At 42.5% G+C, this 19,832-nt stretch overlaps 1 protein-coding gene across 2 annotated transcripts in view; it reads left to right on the forward strand.

The window, feature by feature from the left end:
- Positions 1-19,832, forward strand: part of ZZEF1 (zinc finger ZZ-type and EF-hand domain containing 1) — a 375,890-nt gene that overhangs the window by 74,735 nt on the left and 281,323 nt on the right. For both annotated transcript variants that reach the window (XM_073615049.1, XM_073615050.1), the window contains exons 7-8: positions 14,698-14,814; positions 14,894-15,072. In XM_073615049.1, coding sequence (XP_073471150.1) covers positions 14,698-14,814; positions 14,894-15,072 — 296 coding nt within the window. The remainder of the gene's footprint in view (positions 1-14,697; positions 14,815-14,893; positions 15,073-19,832) is intronic.

Here is a 19,832-nt window from a genome sequence, read left to right on the forward strand (position 1 = left end):
GTGGACTGCGAGAGAAAGGGGGGAGCTGTGGACTGCGGGAGAAAGGGGGGAGCTGTGGACTGCGGGAGAAAGGGGGGAGCTGTGGACTGCGGGAGAAAGGGGGGAGCTGTGGACTGCGGGAGAAAGGGGGGAGCTGTGGACTGCGGGAGAAAGGGGGGAGCTGTGGACTGCGGGAGAAAGGGGGGAGCTGTGGACTGCGGGAGAAAGGGGGGAGCTGTGGACTGCGGGAGAAAGGGGGGAGCTGTGGACTGCGGGAGAAAGGGGGGAGCTGTGGACTGTGGGAGAAAGGGGGGAGCTGTGGACTGCGGGAGAAAGGGGGGAGCTGTGGACGGCGGGAGAAAGGGGGGAGCTGTGGACGGCGGGAGAAAGGGGGGAGCTGTGGACGGCGGGAGAAAGGGGGGAGCTGTGGACGGCGGGAGAAAGGGGGGAGCTGTGGACGGCGGGAGAAAGGGGGAGCTGTGGCCAGGGGTACAGAGGTAAGCAATAGATGGTTACTTTGGGAGGGGATATCTAAGTACTGCTCATTGTACTTATATTTTGCATTGCGCTGTGTGATACAAATACCTCAAAACTGCACAGTATGCACTCTTGAGCCCTGTGTATTATGCAATACGGGGAGCAGTACTCTGTGCCTAATGTGCATGTGCAGATGTTTTGGCACTGCTTTACGTCTTCGAGGAACACCGGGGTTGAGGGTGCAGAGTTGGCCGGGTAGGGAGAGTTCCTGCACCTATTCTCTGAGGGGAAAAAAAGCCCTGTGTGTGTGTGGGTATATACACACACATTTGTGCTCATAAGTTTACATACCCTGGCAGAAATTATGATTTCTTGGGCATTTTTCAGAGAATATGAATAACACAAACTTTTTTACACTCATGGTTAGTGTTTGGATGAAGCCATTTATTGTCAATCAACTCTGTTTACTCTTTTTAAATAATAATGACAACAGAAACTACCCATATGACCCTGATAAAAAGTTTACACACCCCAGTTTTTAATACCGTGTATTGCCCCCTTTAACGTCAATGACAGCTTGAAGTCTTTTGTGGTATTTGTGGATGAGTGTCTTTATCTTGTCAGATGGTAAAGCTGCCCATTCCTCTTGGCCAAAAGCCTCCAGTTCCTGTAAATTCTTAGGCTGTCTTGCATGAACTGCATGTTTTAAGATCTCCCCAGAGTGGCTCAATGATATTGAGGTCAGGAGACTGAGATGGCCACTCCAGAACCTTCACTTTATTCTACCGTAGTCAATAACAGGTCGACTTGGCCTTGTGTTTTGGATCATTGTCATGTTTGAATGTCCAAGTATGTCCCATGCACAACTTCCTGGCTAATGCATGTAAATGTTCCTCCAGTATTTTTTGATAACATACTGCATTCATCTTGCCATCAATTTTGACCAAATTTCCTGCGCCTTTGTTGCTCACACATCCCCAAAACATCAGCGATCCACCTACGTGTTTTACAGTAGGAATGGTGTACTTTTCATGATAGGCCTTGTTGACTCCTCTCCAAATGTAGTGTTTATGGTTGTGGCCAGAAAGCTCAATTTTGGTCTCATCACTCCAAATTACTTTGTGCCAGAAGGTTTCAGGCTTGTCTCTGTGCTGTTTGGCATATTGTAAGTGGGATACTTTGTGGCATTTGCATAGTAATGGCTTTCATCTAGCGACTCGACCATGCAGCCCATCTTTCTTCAAGTGCCTCCTTATTGTGCATCTTGAAACAGCCACAGCACATGTTTTCAGAGAGTCCTGTATTTCACCTGAAGTTATTTGTGGGTTTTACTTTGCATCCCGAACAATTTTCCTGGCAGTTGTGGCTGAAATTTTAGTTGATCTACCTGACCGTGGTTTGGTTTCAACAGAACCCCACATTTTCCACTTTTTGATTAGAGTTTGAACACTGCTGATTGGCATTCTCAATACCTTGGATATATTTTTATATCCCTTTCCTTTTTTATTCAGTTCAACTACTTTTTCCCGCAGATCCTTTGACAATGCTTTTGCTTTTCCCATGACTCAGAATCCAGAAACGTCAGTGCAGCACTGGATGAAAGATGCAAGGGTATGTCAGGAGTACAGAAACTCACTGGCCTTTTGTACACACAGAGAGAATGGTAAGGCCTCAGTTACAGATCAATAAAAGGCTAGTATAAGTACCATCATCCCGGGGTTGTATAGTAGGAGATGTGAGGGTGGAAATGTGGAGGCAGTTGCTGCTAGTGCCTATTCATATATGCACCCCCATTGATTGAAAATTGGGACTATTTGCGGTACTCGATAATGATATTGCAGTTACAAAAGTCTAAAAAAAATATAAATTTTAATTGAAAATATCAAATTACAACACAAAATAATTACATACAATCATAAAAACAAATACCACACTGAATACAGCGAGGGAAACCCGCAGAGTTTTTACAGGGAATATGTGTGGAGTTTTTATCTCGACCGGTTTCGCGGCTGGAACCGCTTCTTCAGAATTTGTTTCTCCTGAAGAAGCGGTTCCAGCCGCGAAACCGGTCGAGATAAAAACGCCACACATATTCCCTGTAAAAACTCTGCGGGTTTCCCTCGCTGTATTCAGTGTGGTATTTGTTTTTATGATTGTATGTAATTATTTTGTGTTGTAATTTGATATTTTCAATTAAAATTTATATATTTTTTTAGAATTTTGTAACTGCAATATCATTATCGAGTACCGCAATAGTCCCAATTTTCAATCAATGGGGGTGCATATGTGAATAGGCACTAGCAGCAACTGCCGCCACATTTCCACCCTCACATCTCCTTTTGTACACACACTCTAATTACAAGTAAACAGATCACAGGTGAGGATGGTTACCTTTTAATAGCCATTCAAACCCCTTTGTGTCAACTTGTGTGCGTGTTATCAGGCCAAAATCACCAGGGTATGCAAACTTTTGATCAGGGTCATTTGGGTAGTTTCTGTCGTGATTATGATTTAAAAGAGTAAACACAGTTGATTGATAATAAATGGCTTCAGCTAAACACTAACCACGAGTGAAAGAAAAGGTTTTGTGTTATTCACTTTCTCTGAAAAATGGCCAAGAAATCATAAATTCTGCCAGGGTATGTAAACTTATGAGCAAAACTGTATGTGTGTGTAAATATATGAAGTGCTTTTTTATGGAAGCTACCGTTTATTTTCTATATTGGAGAAGGTTATTTACAGATGAATCGACAGACCAGTGGGTAATCTTTTTTTTTTTTTTTTTTTTTTTTTTTTTATTTTTTAATTGACAATTTTTATTAAGGTTTAAAAGTTACAAAGCAAAAATACGAGGCTCAAAAACACAAAGACAAAGGGGGATAGTGGGATAAAACAAACACAGAAGGGGTGAGGGGTGGGGAATAAGAAAGCATCAGCAGTCATCCAAAGGTTGCGTGAGTGCATCCTGCAAATATCAGACATTAGGCTTAGTTGATCGACCAGGGTTGAGGCTCAGCTCTAAGAGAGCGTGTGCCCAACACAGTGATAGTACCTATAGACCTGTATGCAGGTCCCAAACATCAATTAAACATACCCTGAGGAAGACAATGTTTCTGCAAATGCATAGATTGTTTCTCTTAAACAAAGAGGGGGAAGGGGGGTTAGTAAAAGAGGAGAAAAGAGAGGAGAAAAAGTATGTAGGAGAGTGTTTCCAACCATTCAGGCTCGTCCCTCGAGGATCCCATGTGGACGTGGGCCCCGGGGAGCGGAAAAAAAGGGGGTATTAAAGTGTTCTCTTTGTAAAGAGTACACATAGAACTTTTGGCTGCACAGGACCATACAGCTCTCCATTGTGCAGAGGAGAGTTCATCCTTGAGGTTTTCTTCCCACTTGTGCATGTAGCTATGTTTTCGCAAGGAGAGTCTGTCACTAGAGTTTAAAATTTTGTAGATATCCGAGGTCAGACCTCTCTGTGAGGGTCCTAAAAGGACCACACTCTCGAATGGGGAAAGCATGGAGACCTGTAGTGTCGGGGCGATAGTGAGGGCATAATGCCGTATCTGAAGGTACCCAAAGAGCAGTACTAGGAAGGTCGTGCTTGGCTCTAAGTTGGTCAAAGGGTAACAATACCCTGGTTACTGGGTTTACTAGATGTCCAAAGTGAAAAAGATTTTTCTGTAACCAGGGATAGATCATCTGATGGGTTAAACTATTGGGTAATTTAGGATTATAGAGAGAGGCTGTAACTAAGGAGGCCTCAGAGTGGAGGGATTTAACACGGTTCAGTTGTATCCAAATGGACCGCAGTAGATTCATGGTATGTAGGAGAGGGGTGGAGGGGACCTTGGCATTCGTGTTCCACAGTAAGTTGTTCGGGTGTACAGGGGCTATCCATAATTTATCTTTTTGGGTCCATCTATTATAGGCCGGGAGGGTGACCCAGGATGCAATTGCTCTCAACTGAGTAGCATAGTAATGGCGAATGAGATTTGGGAAGGCCAGACCACCTTCATTCCTGGAGGCATAGAGTATCGAGCGGGCAACACGGTGCCGTTTTATAGTTCCATGTAAAATTTAAGAGGTCAGTCTGGAGTTTCCTAAGTTGTATTAGTGGGATGGGAACTGGGAGGGTCATAAAGCAATAGAGTATTTTAGGCAATATGGTCATTTTGATCGAGGCGATACGTCCGAACCAAGATATTGGATAGTGTCTCCATTTAGACAGTAGAGACCTGATCTGCGCAAATAGGGGTCTAAAATTTGCGTCACATAGGGATTTGTATCGGGGGGTGAGGTGTACTCCGAGGTACTTAATGGCGTGTGTCCTCCAAGCGTAGGGGAAATTGTCAGAGAGATGGCGTATCTCTGAAGGGGATATATTGATCGGCAGGGCTTCCGATTTGGCGGCATTTGTTTTGTAGCCCGACAGGGATCCAAATTCCTCCAGGAGCCTATGGAGATTAGGGAGAGTCGTACGTGGTCGTGTCAAGGTCAGGAGTAGATCGTCTGTGAAAAGTGAGACTTTAAATTCGTGTCCTCTAACCATTATCCCACTAACGTTGGGATCTTGTCTGATCTAGGCTGCCAGGGGTTCGATGCACAGGGCGAAAAGCAAAGGAGAGAGCGGACATCCCTGCCTGGTCCCATTCGAGATGGGAAAAGGGGGGGGCGCCGCAAAGGGTGTTTTAATGGATGCAGTTGGGGTTGCATAGAGGTGTCTGATCGCCCGAAGAAACGGCCCCCTGAAGCCCAGGTGCTCAAGGGTCAGGAACAGAAACGGCCAGCTGAGCCTATCAAAGGCTTTTTCAGCATCTAAACTCAGCAGGAGCGCCTCCGCCTTTTGTCTGTTAACAATGTCAATTATATTGATGACTCTCATGGTGTTGTCCCCTGCCTGACGACTCGGGACGAAACCAGGTTCAGACGAAGGGAAAGCAGTTTCGTAAAGATCTTTGAAGCGGGGGTCCACCTATCTATCGTATTTTTTTTTTTTTTGAGTTCATTCACAAACTTTTCTTCTTAGCATTACATACTCACATATTGTGTGTAATATGTCCGCCTGTGTCAGATTTCTTCGGAAAGAATAACTTATATTATTCACTGCAGGCGGTTTCAAATGCCCATCTTCATTGTGGGCATTTGAAGCCCACAAGCATTTATTTCCTGGATGCGGTGAATGCTGTGCTCCCAGCATTCACCGCTCGTTCCCGCACATGTTCAGTGGCATCCTGGGAAGCCTGAGACTAGCTCCCAGGATTCTGTGCGGAGTCTGGGAGAGGCTAGAAACACGCCTATTCCCACGGGAGGAGAACCAGGAAGTGCAAAGAAGAATAGAAAAATAAAAGGTAATTAAGGCGATTTAAATTTTTTTAAACGGCATGTCAGCATCTAGGCAAGGAAGAGAATACATACAGATATTGTTCAAAATTTGGGTGGAACCCCGCTTTAAGTCTGAATTCAAGAGAGCAATGGGTCTATAGTTCCCACAGAGTGTGTGATCCTTATCAGGTTTGGGTATTAATGTCAAATGAGAAGCTTGCATATCTCTTAGGATGTCGTCTTTATTCAGAAATCCATTAAATAAACGGGTCAAGTATGGGAGTAGGTTGGGTAGGAAAGCCTTATAGTATTCATACGGCAGGCCGGCAGGGCCCTGGAGCCTTACCGTTTGGAAGAAGTTTTAAAGTCTCAAATCTCCTCCCCTGTAATTGGTGAGTTGAGGGACTCTTCTGCAGGGAGAGTGGCCACCAGCGGGTAATCTTTTATACCGTTTTATGAGACTTCATTTGTATGTTAACATATGGATTTTTGAATGTTTTATTTAGTGGTCACAGTTGAAGGACCTTTAAGAATATAATGTTTCCCTGCATAAACTAAATCTGTGGGACATGTAAACAGGTTAATAGTTGGCAAGTGTCTGCTCTTACTCGCTTGTTGTGCAGTTTGGCACTCCAGCATGCTAAGGACTGCAGAGCACTGTCTCATTGACACCTCAGACAGCCATCTGATAAATATCAGTTGCTGTTCTGACTCTTATTTTGTGTGTACATTTTAGTACGTGCTAATGATGTCTATAAACAACTGGGTTTTTACAGCAGGTGGGATAAGAACAAAAAGTAAAGCACATAAATGGGAGCCAAGAGAGACACATGTTGGCTGCTTTAAAAAATTGAAAATATCACACTGCAAATTCCTTTTTTTTACCACATTTTTGGGGTTTACTGGAAAAAAATGTAGTCCTGTCTGTAGTAAAGTAAATATGTACACAACCACCATACATTTCTTTTTAAGTTTCTTGTAATCCACTGGAAGCAGAAATCAGAGGGTACCTAGTGAGTTACTAGGAGTTTGCTTCCTTAAGCTTATGCTCTGAATTTCTCACAGTTTTTAACCTTTTGGGTTATACTAACTCCTACAAGAGGATTGGACATTGGCAAACTAAAAAAAAAAACTGTAGGTAAGCCCAGGATAACAGCATCTACCAACATGCCTCAATATTTTTTCTAATGTCCAAGGATGGTGGACATATTTTCTTCTGCTCTCCTGCATTAAAGTAGAACTACAGGCAAAACTTTTTTTTTTTTTCATTTTGGATAGAGTAAGGGAGGGTTATAATCCCTCTCAATCTTTTTTTTGCCATTTGTTTCCCATTGGGAAGATTTACCTTTACGAATTGAGAGGAAAGCCCTGCAAATTAAAGGGATCCCTTGGGATCCCCCAGGTCACTAGAACTTGTATCCCCATTGGAAGATTTATCCTCTTACTTTCAATGATAATGTCAAACAGGACAAATAGGGTGAATCTCCCTAAGTCTCCTGAACGATTTAACTTGACAGCTAAAAAACCGGCATCTAAAAACGTCTGTTTAGCTGCGTTTACATTCCGCGTTTCCGTCTAGAAGCATTTTTTAAAAATATTTTTTGTTAAAATGAAAAACGTCTGTTATCGAAGCACTGCTAAATGTGAGTGACCGCATTTAGCAGCATTTACAGGCTGTTACAGGCATTTGGCATTTCAAATGCCTCTGAACATCTATCCTGAACCGATTTTTTTGCGTTCCAAAAAAAGGCTTCTAAACTCAACTGCCTAGAAACATCTATAAATGACCCTGTGTACATGTACTTATAAGATAACATAGAGGAGAGTTCAGGGGCAGCTGAAAAAAATGCCCAACTGCTCCTAAATGTCCGTTTACCAGCAGCAGCGTACATAAGGCCTAACTGGGACACAGACAGCAATTAAAACCTAATAGGTGGTCTAATCCCTCTCCACTCTATCCAAACTTTAAAAAAAAAGTTTTGCTTTTAGTGATACTTTAAAGACTAACCTATTTTTTTCTAGCACTTTTTTTTGTTACTCTTCAGGTTTTTTCTTTTTTTTTTTTTTTCAGTGGATGAGCTTTTCTTCATCGCTGCTAGAACTCATCTCTCTGATTGCAGCTATCCAGTGTGATAGACCTCTGCCTGTTTTTTGGAATGATGTTTCGATCTCGCTAGATTGAAATCTGCAGGGATTATTTGGATGGGACCTTCAGGCACTGGGTTCTGTGTGTGGTACTTTTCAGCAGTGCTGGGACAAGGCCATTTGGTGCCCAGGGCAGAGATGGCAAACTGCGCCCCCCCCCCCCCCCATTTTTAAGAAAGAATCAATGTCATTTCAAAACAAGGATATACTTAAAACAATACAAATTCAATTAGGTTTAATGCGATAGAAACAGAGTTCACTCACACCTTTTAATTATATGTACGGTCAGGTCCATAAATATTGGGACATTGACACAATTCTGGCTCTATACACCGCCACAATGGATTCCACCACTGGTCCACAGTGGGAGGATTCCCCCTTCCACCTGGAATGTGTAGATGGGGGAATTGGAACATTCTTTTTTTTTTTTCATTCAACCTAATAGTTGAATGAAAAAAGTGATCAATGTATGGGCAGCCCAAGAGCGAAGACTAAGATAGTTTAACCTCTTGACATCCACGCTATAGCTAAATGACGGCCACAGCGCAGACCTGAATTTCCGGGAGTGCACGTGCCCTGTGCGCACTGTGATCACCGAGTCACTGAGTCCCGATCCCCTTACAATGTGATCAGCTGTCAGCCAATGACAGCTGATCACATGATCAAAACAAAAGCTCTGTGATCGTTTTTTTTTTCTCAACACGCTGACAGCGCGAGGAGAAAAAAAAGCTGATCACCGGCTCATCTGCAAGGGACATTGGTCCCGAAGAGGAAGAGGCAATTATGCCTCATCTGTGCCACCTGCCATTGCCACCTACCTAGCAGTGCTGCCTATCAGTGTAACTGATCAGTGCCCATTATTGCCACCCATCAGTGCCGCCTCATCAGCGTACATCAATGAAGGAGAAAAATTACCTGTTTTAAAATTTTATAACAAAATATAATAACTTTTTTTTTTTTTTTTTTTTTTTTTTTTAAATTCGGTCTTTTTACATTTTTTTTTAACAATAAATAAAAACCGCAGAGGTGATCAAATACCACCAAAAGAAAGCTCTATTTGTGGGGAAAAAATGATAAAAATGTCATTTGGGTACAGTGTTGTATAACCACGTAATTGTCATTCAAAGTGCTTCAGCGCTGAAAGCTGAGAATTAGTCTGGATAGGAGCCCGGTAAGCAAGTGGTTAAATCTCGGCTGTTTCAGTGAGAACTGGCTGAGATTAGAACCATTAATGGACAGGCTGAATGTACCAAGTCAGTCGATCAAATTGGGTACAACCAGCCTGCCGGATTCTCTTATTTTATCACTAGCGGTTGCAATATCTGCTAGTGATAATCACTGTTTGTGGGGACAATACAATTGCTCAGCAGAAGGGATTCCCCTGTCAGCACTGACTGAGCTGACAGGGGAATCATGTCAATTTCTTTCCTGCAATCTGTGGTTATTGGAAAGAAATGTGTACCATCTAATGTCTAACTGAAAGTGAAAGTTAGTGAATATCTTGAAAGAACATGAGGGGGGGAGGGGGACAGATGGGGGATGGAGATAAGGACAGTTCAGTGATCACTGTGTACTGCAGTGTGCACATGACTCACCCAGGTCCAGGCTGGAAGATCAGGCATCTTTGGCACACAGGATTCTGCAGCTTTTCATATCTCCCGCCCACACATCCCTTCTCTTCAGATACATCTGCACGTCGGGGATAGTGTGGGCGGGGCGGGAAGTCACTGGAGGAGCAGAGGTGGGAGGAGCTGTATTCCTCACTGATCTCCCGTCAGTGAGGGGGGGAGGTGATGGTTCGCTGGGCTGTGTAAGTGTCACAGACACTACAGAGCTGCAGCCACCAGTCTCAGTATTTACAGACTGATTCTCCTATCCTATGGACGGGAGAAATCAGTCTGTTTCTTCACAGTTACCAAAGTAATGGGAGGCTTGTCCGCCCCTCCCCCTGCTGGTTCAATCCCTCTGAAGTCGCTCTCCTCCCTGCCAATGAGGGGAAGGGAGCAGATCGGTCAGAGCGGCTCTCATATTATGCTCGGTCAGCGAGCAGAGGGAGGGGGAGAAATCCGCCCCCTCTCACACTCCGCCCAGGGCACCCGCCCCTCTCGCCCACCCCTTGTACCGGCCCTGCTTTTCAGACTTTGTTCTGATACGTCAGCTGTGAAGAGCTTTTCAGGTCCACATTGTCTCAGTGCTTGCGCTGTCTCTGCAGACTCATTCAATAGGGCTGGTCTGACCGAGCACCTGAAAGCTACCTCTTTTACATATGTTACTGAACACCACCTTTCTTACCGTGGGAGGGGTTAATACTGTGGAACTGAGCGGTGAATCTGCTGAGTGCTGTCGCACTTTCTCAATGCAGCGGCTAGTGTGCGATTCAGCGGTATCACCACAGTGCTGATCCGCTTTTTTCGGCACATCGCACGGTTAGCTTTTATTTTTTAAAGAGAGCTTTATTAAAATTTAGCAAACGTTTCATTAAGTTTAATTGGCCACCGTGTGGTGCAAGGCAGTGGTTTGCCTCACACTGTGCTGCACTGAAAAAAAGTGCTTTGTGCAGTATGTTTTCTTTCAGCGCATACCACCCACACACCACTGTAACACAGTGGTGTGAACCAGGCCTGTGCCTTGTCATGCAGTGGGACTGCACTGGCATATCCTCCCAATGCCGTCCTACCGCATCTGGTTTGAGTGAACCCTTAAACTTTCAGAATAGAATCTGGTGGCCATGTCAAACATTTTAGTACAGAGATTTTAGTTCTACATCAGTCTTGCTGTATGTGAGCGACAACAAGGAGATTACAGTAGATTTAGTTGTCCTGCATCACTTTTTTTTATTTTTTATAATGTGTTCCTTTTTGAGGGTGAACTGTTTTTAGTCAGATCATGTAGCTTTGTACACTAGGGTTGGGGGACAGTAAAACCCTGCAGTCCCCTTGCTGTAAAAGCACTGCTTCCCCCTTCAGCTGCAGATGTAGTTGACAGGGGTTATGGTTTGCTTCATGGCCGTGTCAGGAGTTATACCCTATCACATTTGGTGGACATGGTGCCCACTAAATGCAACCCATTCAGGTGAATGGGACGACTCTGCAAGCGCCTTGCAACCCCGGTGCGCTAGTGCAGGGTTCAAGGGGTTAAAGCATGCACTGAGGAGGTATTACAATGCTTTCTCACTGCCTGTCAAATGATGCCTGAAGAGCGACCGGACATGGATGGCTCTTTAGAGAGCAAAGCCAGTGTGAACAAGCCCTTTAAAGTTGTCCTCCATTTAAACAGATAGGTGAGATGCATATTTGGGATCTGTCTCGTGTGTTCTAAAATTTGAATTCCTGTCCATCCAGTCCTGAGATCTGCACTGCTGTGCCATAGGCATGACACTAGGCCTGTTATTTCTCTGCCGCAATTGGGTAACACTAAAGGTTTTGTCCCTCACCCAGACTGTTCCTGGACAGTGAAAGAATGCTGTCAGCGTGATCACTGTTAGAAACACAACTGACTGCTTACATGTGTTGCTTCTCCCTCCCCCAGTTCAAGGTATGTTGTATTGTGGGCTGCAAGAGACTGTGATTACAAGTCAGATTCAAGTAGTTACACTACATGCATTCTAATATGCAATGGATTAAGTGAATATATAATTCTTGGAGAAGAATATCTACATTAATCTGGGGACAATGTCTCAATATCCCTGGACTAGCAACTTTTGAATTGATCAGAGATGGACTTCATCTCTGAAGAGGGGAGTTTATGTGGGTCTAGCTGAATTCAAAATGATTCTGTTGCTTTCCCCTTGGGGAAGGTGGGGGTGGTGGTTGGGGGACCTGCCCATGTAGTTTTTCCCTGGTCCATTCTCATTGTTAATATGCATGGGTCAACGTTTTGAGAGTTCCCTATGAGGATATTGTATTATGACTGAAAGCAATACTTTTGACTGTAACCTTTAAGTTGGCGTGTATCATGATTTGTGAACCACTTGTTTCACAACACAAGTTGAATAGTAGATGGTTGATCCAGAGCTGTACATTTGCAGTGCCCTTAATTTGAATGGCACTCCATGCACTAAGGCAGTGCATGTGATTTGCAGCAAGCCACAACACATGTTGATGCACCACAGTGAGCTCGGACTGGGAGAGGGAGAAGCAGCACAATGAACCAGTCAATTGTGTTGCAACATATATGTTCTAGTAGGGATAAGTCTGCTGCTTCTCCTTTCACTGTCCAATCACAGGCTGGGGGTAGGACAATTTGTAAGTGCCACATGCAAAAGAAAAGTATCTGATCCTCTGTTAACATGATGCATTAAAGAAGAATAATCTGCAAACAAAACAAGGGGAGGAAAGTGCACCAAAGATAAGCCACGTCCATAAAACACTGAGGATGCAAAATAAGGTAGTACTGAGTATTACCAGGGAGGCGGACTTTTTAGGCTAAGAAACAGTGGAGAAGATATAGCAGTATAAAAAATATAAATTTATTGAAAAATACAAATATCTAAAAAACAAAATGACAGTTGTAACATAAAGCATCTGTGATTATTGTGCAGTGAGCCCTTGTATGTCTACACGTTTCGCTGTTAGGCTTCCTCAGGACACAGCCAAGGTTCACAGATGAGACAGAGAAGGAAATATGTTTCTCTATCTAAAATGAGATATAATATCATTAGACACACAAATAACACATAGACAAACTGTTAACGATAAAAATCATGCGCTAAACAACTGCGAGCATAGGAAAGACCAAGCCGGTACCTTAAATTGAAATGCAAAAACATGCAAATCACGGTAGGATGAGAAAGTTCAATCAGCAGTTAGAAAGCTGAAATTAAAGCAAATGCAACCAGTGTCAGCAACGAGAATATGCATTTAGGCAGAGAAAACTTTGTAAGTTAGAGAATCAGACTTACTATATTGGATATAGCTAAATATCTCAGAAGGGGCATGTAGATAGCATAGCATAATGCGGCGATGGGATTATATTGAGCCTTCAGCATTGCTGATACTAAATCCTGGATCTAATTGGTGCATCCGGTGTTGGCCTTCCTCCCTCTAATGGCTGTTCCCATAATTAGTAACACTATCTACATGCCCCTGCTGAGATATTTAGCTATATCCAATATAGTAAGTCTGATTCTCTAACAAACCTACAAAGTTTTCTCTGCCTAAATGCATATTCTCGTTGCTGACGCTGGTTGCATTTGCTTTAATTTCAGCTTTCTAACTGCTGATTGAACTTTCTCATCCTACCGTGATTTGCATGTTTTTGCATTTCAATTTAAGGTACCGGCTTGGTCTTTCCTATGCTCGCAGTTGTTTAGCGCATGATTTTTATCGTTAACAGTTTGTTTATGTGTTAGTTGTGTGTGTCTAATGTTATTATATCTCATTTTAGATAGAGACATATTTGCTTCTCTGTCTCATCTGTGAACCTTGGCCGTGTCCTGAGGAAGCCTAACGGCGAAACTCGTAGACATACAAGGGCTCACAGCACAATAATCAGATGCTTTATGTTACAAATATCTAAAAAACAAAATGACAGCTGTATTTTTCAATAAATTTATATTTTTTATACTGCTATATCTTCTCCACTGTTTCTTAGCCTAAAAAGTCAGCCTCCCTGGTAATACTCAGTACTACCTTATTTTGTATCCTCAATAATCTGCAAACATCCAGGTTATTAACCTTGTCAGATTGTTAAAAGAGAAGTATGGGTTTGGGGTTTTACTCAGGTTAATGCAGTATCGGTCCGATGCTGCATCTGTCTCCCGGCGCATCTACACTGAGAACTGAGCGATTGAACGTTGCCGCTGGCTCGCTTCTCACAGCTCCCCGAGCAGAGAGCTGCTGACTTGTCAATCAGCAGCTCTCCGCTCTGCTCCTCCATGCTTACTAGAGCGTTGAGTTGGGGATGGGAGCGGCCGTCTCGGGTTCTCAGCGTCTCGCTGAGACAGGTGTCAGTGATGATGCATTGCCTAGACTGATTTCCGTGATGTCAGCAGAGAGCGGACTTCAGACCACTCTCTGCTGAAAAGGGTCACATGAGTGCAAAACGAATTGCGCTCCTGTGATCCATAGGAGAAGCCCAGCCAAACGAGCTTAGTCTTGACTTCTCCTTTTAATGTTTTCCCCAAAATAAGCTTATGGCCTAAAGTTATTCCAGCTGCCATCATTCACAACACGAGCTATTACTTTAGTCGTCTTCGCCAAACTAGCTGGTGGCCTGTGTTGTGAATGACGTTGGCTGAAAAGCAGCACTATTCTGTAAAACTCAGAGAGCAATATAAGCCGGCAGCTACTGAAGGAGACTAGTTGCCATCTTGTGTTACTGTTGGCTTGTGTTTTTGTGTAGGACAGTGCTGCTTTCCTGACACTGCCATTCACAGCACAAGCTGTGTGAGTGAAGTATTTTTTAACAATACAAAGGGAGCAAAAGAGGCATAAGGTTAAACGGCAAAGACTGCAGATGTGGAGAGGAGGCATGGGCTGTGTGTGCTGCATGTGCTCTGTGTCTGTACAACCACCACCTCCTTTGTAAACTGTCATTTAGAAGTCTTTCTCCTTGCTTTTGTGTGGTTGGAGGGCAAGCTATGTGACTACGTAGCTTGACAACCCGTGCACAGATTTTATTGGGCATGTGCTATGTTCACTGGATCCCTGAGGGATTTAAAAAAACATTTTAACTTCTTAAATGTGCTAGTCTTTTTGGATGCTTTGTGACTTAAAAATGTAAGTGGTTTGTGAGTGTTTCTTCTTCAAAATTTTTATTGTTTTATTTATTCTTTAGGAAGGCTTTACAACACATGATGCCTCTCTCTTTAACGCAAGGAACTGCCGAATTTCCGAATTTTTTATCACCGAATATTTTGGAAGAGGTGAATGGCTTTCTTATGAGGACTGCAAGGTAACTGACTTTTGACTAACATCACTTTGAGAACAAAAGTTTATTTTCAAACTTATGGCATTTTGCTTTTCTTTTGCAGCTGCTGCCCCACACCAGCGGTAGATTTGGATCTCTTGGCATTTGCTTTGGCCAGAGGGAGCATTGCTAAAGTGATCACCTCTCTTTGTACAATTATGGAACATTTGGATTTACAGTACAAAGCTGCCTCCCTTATAGATTCAATGGAATCTGTTAGAATTAATCTTCTCTATAAATATGGTAATGTTAATTTTTTTTTTATTTTATTTTTTTTTAAGCTGTGTTTATTCATACCTATTTAGAGTAGCATGTGCATTACAAGTGTTCATGCTGTCACATGTGTGCTTCATATGCATCTCCTCTGGGCTTTAGGCAGGCTAAATTTTATATCATTTTTACATTATTTATTGGTGCCCTTCACTTATATGCCATAAGACTTTACTACAATCAACTCCTGTAATGAACTTTGGGGTTTGGTAAACCTTCAGTAGTCTTAAAGTGCACTGTATACTCACTGGGCACAGGATCCCTGCAGGCTAACAGCACAAAGCCAACTAACGCAGGCATTTCTAGTGGAGTGCGAGGTGCCTTTTTCATATGCTTTCTCCATCAGGGCTGCTCTTCCTGTGCCAGAGGAATCACTGAGAGAGAGACATCCTTGGTAGAAGGACTCTGTGTTACCTACTACTGACCTGAGTTAGTTGCTACTGAACTCTGCATTACTTATTCATGACCTCTGCAGTGTGTGTTACTTATTACTGTTCCCTGCTCTTTGGTTATTTATTCCTGACCCCTGCACTCTGTGTTCCTTACTATTGACTTCTGAGCTCGGTTTATTATTCCTGACCCTTGCACTCTGTGTTGCGTATTGCTGTCCCCTGCACTCTGTCACTTTTGACCTCTGTGCTCTTACTCATTACTGGCCTTTTAGTTACGTAAGACTGACCTTTAACACAAAGTTCAAATGTCAGTAGTAGTACATAGTTACAAAGTTGGTGAGGTTGAAAAAAGGCACAAGGCCATCAAGTCCAACCTGTGTGTGCTTTTATGTCAGTATTACATTGTATATCCCTGTATGTTGTGGTTGTTTAGTTGCCTATCTAATAGTTTTTTTTTAAATCATCTATGCTTCCTGCTGAAACCACTGCTTCTGGAAGAGAATTCCACATTCTTACCCCTCTAAAGCCTCATACACACGATCGGACTTTATACAAACTTTCCCGTGGATTTCTGTACAAAGGGCGTTGGCCCTGAATTTAAGCATACACACGGCAGGACCTTTTAATCAACAAACACGAACGTAGTGATGTTTCAACGTACTGACGACACTTCAAAAGAGGACGTTCAATTCTCTGGCGCCACCCTTTTGTCAACTTCTGTATTGTTGTCTGATCTTTTGCATTGGTTCTGAGCATGCGTGTTTGTACTTTGTATTAAAGTCCGATGGTTTTGTGTACACACGATCGGCCTTGACAACGTCAGACTTTTGTTGCCACCAAGTTTGTCTGTTTGCACAGCCAACATTTGTCAGATGAAAAAGGAAAAAGTTTGTCCGATGGAGCATACACACGGTCGGATGTTGCCTTAAGACAGCTAATTTGCATGTTTGTTGTCAAAAAGTCCGATCGTGTGTATGGGCCTTTACAGTAAAGAACCCTCTACGCAGTTTAACGTTAAAGCGCTTCTCTTCTAATTTTAGTAAAAGGCCGCACATCTTTTTAATTTCCCTTTCGCTGAAAAGTTTTATCCCTAATGTGGGGTCACCAGTACGGTATTTGTACATTGAAATCATAGCCCCTCTCAAGCGTCTCCTCTCCAGAGAGAGAGAGCGTTCAATGCTCGTTTATCTTTCCTCATAACTAAGGTCCTCCAGTCCCTTTATTAGCTTTGTTGCCCTTTTCTGAACTCTCCAGTTCCAGCACATCTTTCCCAAGGACTGGTGCCCAGAACTGGCCAGACCAAAGTCTTGTGTGGGAGAATTATTGTTTTATCTCTGGAGTTAATTCCCTTTTTAATGCATGTCAATATTCTGTTGGCTTTGCTTACATGCCATTTCTGAGCCTGTCATCTACTAGGACCCCCAGGTCCTTTTCCATCCTAGATTGTCCCAGAGGTTCTCCCCTAATTGCATTTAGATTTAGATTGCATTCATATTTTTGCCTCCCATATGCATAATTTTACATTTTTCTACCTTAAACCTCATTTGCCGTGTAGTTGCCTACCCCATTCATTTGTTCAGATCTTCTTGCAAGGTTTCCACATCCTGCGAATAAATTATTGCCCTGCTTAGCTTGGTATCGTCTGCAAATGCCAAGATTGAGCTGTTTATCCCATCCTCCAGGTTGTTTATGAATAAATTAAATAGGGTTGGTCCCAGGACAGAACCCTGGGGGGCCCCACTTTTCACACTGGACCATTCCGAGTACTCCCCATTTATTACTACTACTACTAAACTCGTCCCCACAGCCAGTTTTAAATCCATGTACTCACCCTTTGGCCCATGCTTACAGACCTTATTTTGTACAGTAAACGTTTATGGGGAATTGTATCAAACGCCTTTGCAAAATCCAGATACACCACTTCTACAGGCCTTCCTTTATCTAGATGGCTGCTCACCTCCTCATAGAAGGTTAATAGATTGGTTTAGCAAGAATGATTCTTCATTAATCCATGCTGATTACTGCTATTGATACCGTTTTCATTACTAAAATCTTGTATATAATCCCTTCTCATCCCCTCCAAGAGCTTACAAACGTTTGACGTTAAGCTAACTGGTCTGTAGTTCCAAGGGATATGTCTTGGTCCATTTTTAAATATTGGTGCTACATTGGCTTTTCTCCAATCAGCAGGTACCATTACAGTCAGTAGAAAAATTAGGAACAATGGTCTGGCAATTACTTGACTGAGTTCTTTAAGGACCCTCGAGTGCAAGCCATCTGGTCCCAGTGACTTATTAATGTTAGGTTTTTTTAAGTCTATTTCTAATTCTATCCTCTGTTGCCATGAGGGTGCTTCCTGTGATGTGCCATGAGGATAAAACTTGCAGTTTTGGTTACTGAAGCACCCCGTTTCACTCATGAAGACTGAGGAGAAAAATATATTCAATACATTCGTCATCTCTCCATTCTTTTGTAACCAGATTCCCTTCATAATTCTTTATGGGGCCAATATGATCTGACCGCCTTCCTTTACTATTTATATATTTAAAGAATTTCTTTGGATTTTTTTTACTCTTCTCTGCTATGTGCCTTTCATGTTCTATCTTAGCCACCCTGATTGCACTCTTACATTTCTTATTGCATACTTTGTAAATTTGGAATGCTGATGACCCCTCAGCTTTGTATTTTTTAAAGGCTTTCTCCTTTGCTTTTATATGTATTTTTATGTTGGCATTAAGCCACCCAGGACTTAGATTAGCTCTTTTAAATGTATTTCCCATTGGGATGCACTGGCTAATACCCTTATTTATTATGCTGTTAAAGCACACAGATTAATGTATTCCTACCCTTGCACTCTGTTTTACATGTTCCTGTCCCCTGCCTTGTGCATTACTTACTACTTGGCCCCTGAGCGCCTCTGACCTTCCTTACTTTTTTATTGGAGCCTTGCTAAGGTACCGCATTTAACAAAATGCTTCACCATGGTGGTCTTTTGTTAAGTTGTACTGTACATACATGTACACATAGTGCTCTGCTACTTTAATTTTTCTGTGAGCTTTCCTTAATACAATGCAATATGAGCTAGCTTCTGAATATTACATACTGCAGTGTTATATATATATATATATATATATATGTGTATATATATATATATATGTATATATATATATATATATATATGAGAGGCAGTAAAAGCTTCATGAAAGTTAAAGGCTGTTAAAGGATTCCAGTGAGTCTGAGAGCAGGCAATGTCTGCACTCTGCTTAATTGATACTGACATTTTGGCTAAGTGAGAATAAATACAAATCAATTCCAAAAAAAATGTGTAAAATCTACATAGAAACCAAATGCAATCATTTGCAAATCTCATAAACCCATATTATATTCACAATATAAAGTAGAAAATATATCAAATGCTTAAACTGAAAATGTACCATTTTTAAGAAAAAGAAGGTAATTTTGAAATTGATGCCAGCAAAAGGTCTAAAAAATAGTTGGGACAGGGCAACAAAAAGCTGGCAAAGTAGATGGTACTAATAAGGAAGAGCTGAAAGAACGTTTTGCATCTAATTAGGATAAATGGCAAGAAGTCTGATTGGGTATAAAAAGAGCATCTTAGAAAGCCAGAGTTTCTCCAAAGTAAAGATGAGGCAAAGTCTACGCTATTTTACTTGGAGGAACATTATTGTGAAACTGTTCCACATTTTTAGATGCAGCTTTTCAGATTGGTGAAACTTTGCCCATCTTTAATTCTGAGACACTCTAACTTTCTGAGATGCTCTTTTTATGCCCAATCATGTTACTGATCTGTTGCCAATTAACCTAATTAGCTGCAAAATGTTCTTCCAGCTCTTCCTTGCTGGTAGCACTTACTTTGTCAGCTTTTTGTTGCCCTGTCCCAACTTCTTTGAGATGTGTTGCTGACATCAATTTCAAAATTACCTTTTTTTTTTCTTAACCACTTCCCGCCCACCAGTCATCAAATGACATCCTAGACTTGTGCGGTTATATCTGAATGATGACTGCAGCTACAGGCATGCTTCAGATATCTGCTTTTTTAGCGGCGATTCCCTACACCATAAGAATTATCATAGCAGCTGTTCCGTCGTTTGATCATTCTTACGGGCGGCGAGAGGGGACGTCCCCCTCCCGCCGCCCACTGGTGCTTCTACCGACTCACCGCTTTCAACGCTGAGTTGGAGACAGGATCCGCTGGCCCTGGATATTTACCCTACAGATTTCCGGCGGACCAGATGGTTGCCGGAGTTTCTATGATCGTTCGAAGGCCGGGCGCGATGTTGTGACGTCACACCCGTCCTCTGCATTCAAACGGCGCCGTTT

Source organism: Aquarana catesbeiana, linkage group LG02 (genome assembly GCF_042186555.1).
Source record: "Aquarana catesbeiana isolate 2022-GZ linkage group LG02, ASM4218655v1, whole genome shotgun sequence".
In the NCBI taxonomy this organism is placed as follows: Eukaryota; Metazoa; Chordata; class Amphibia; order Anura; family Ranidae; genus Aquarana; species Aquarana catesbeiana.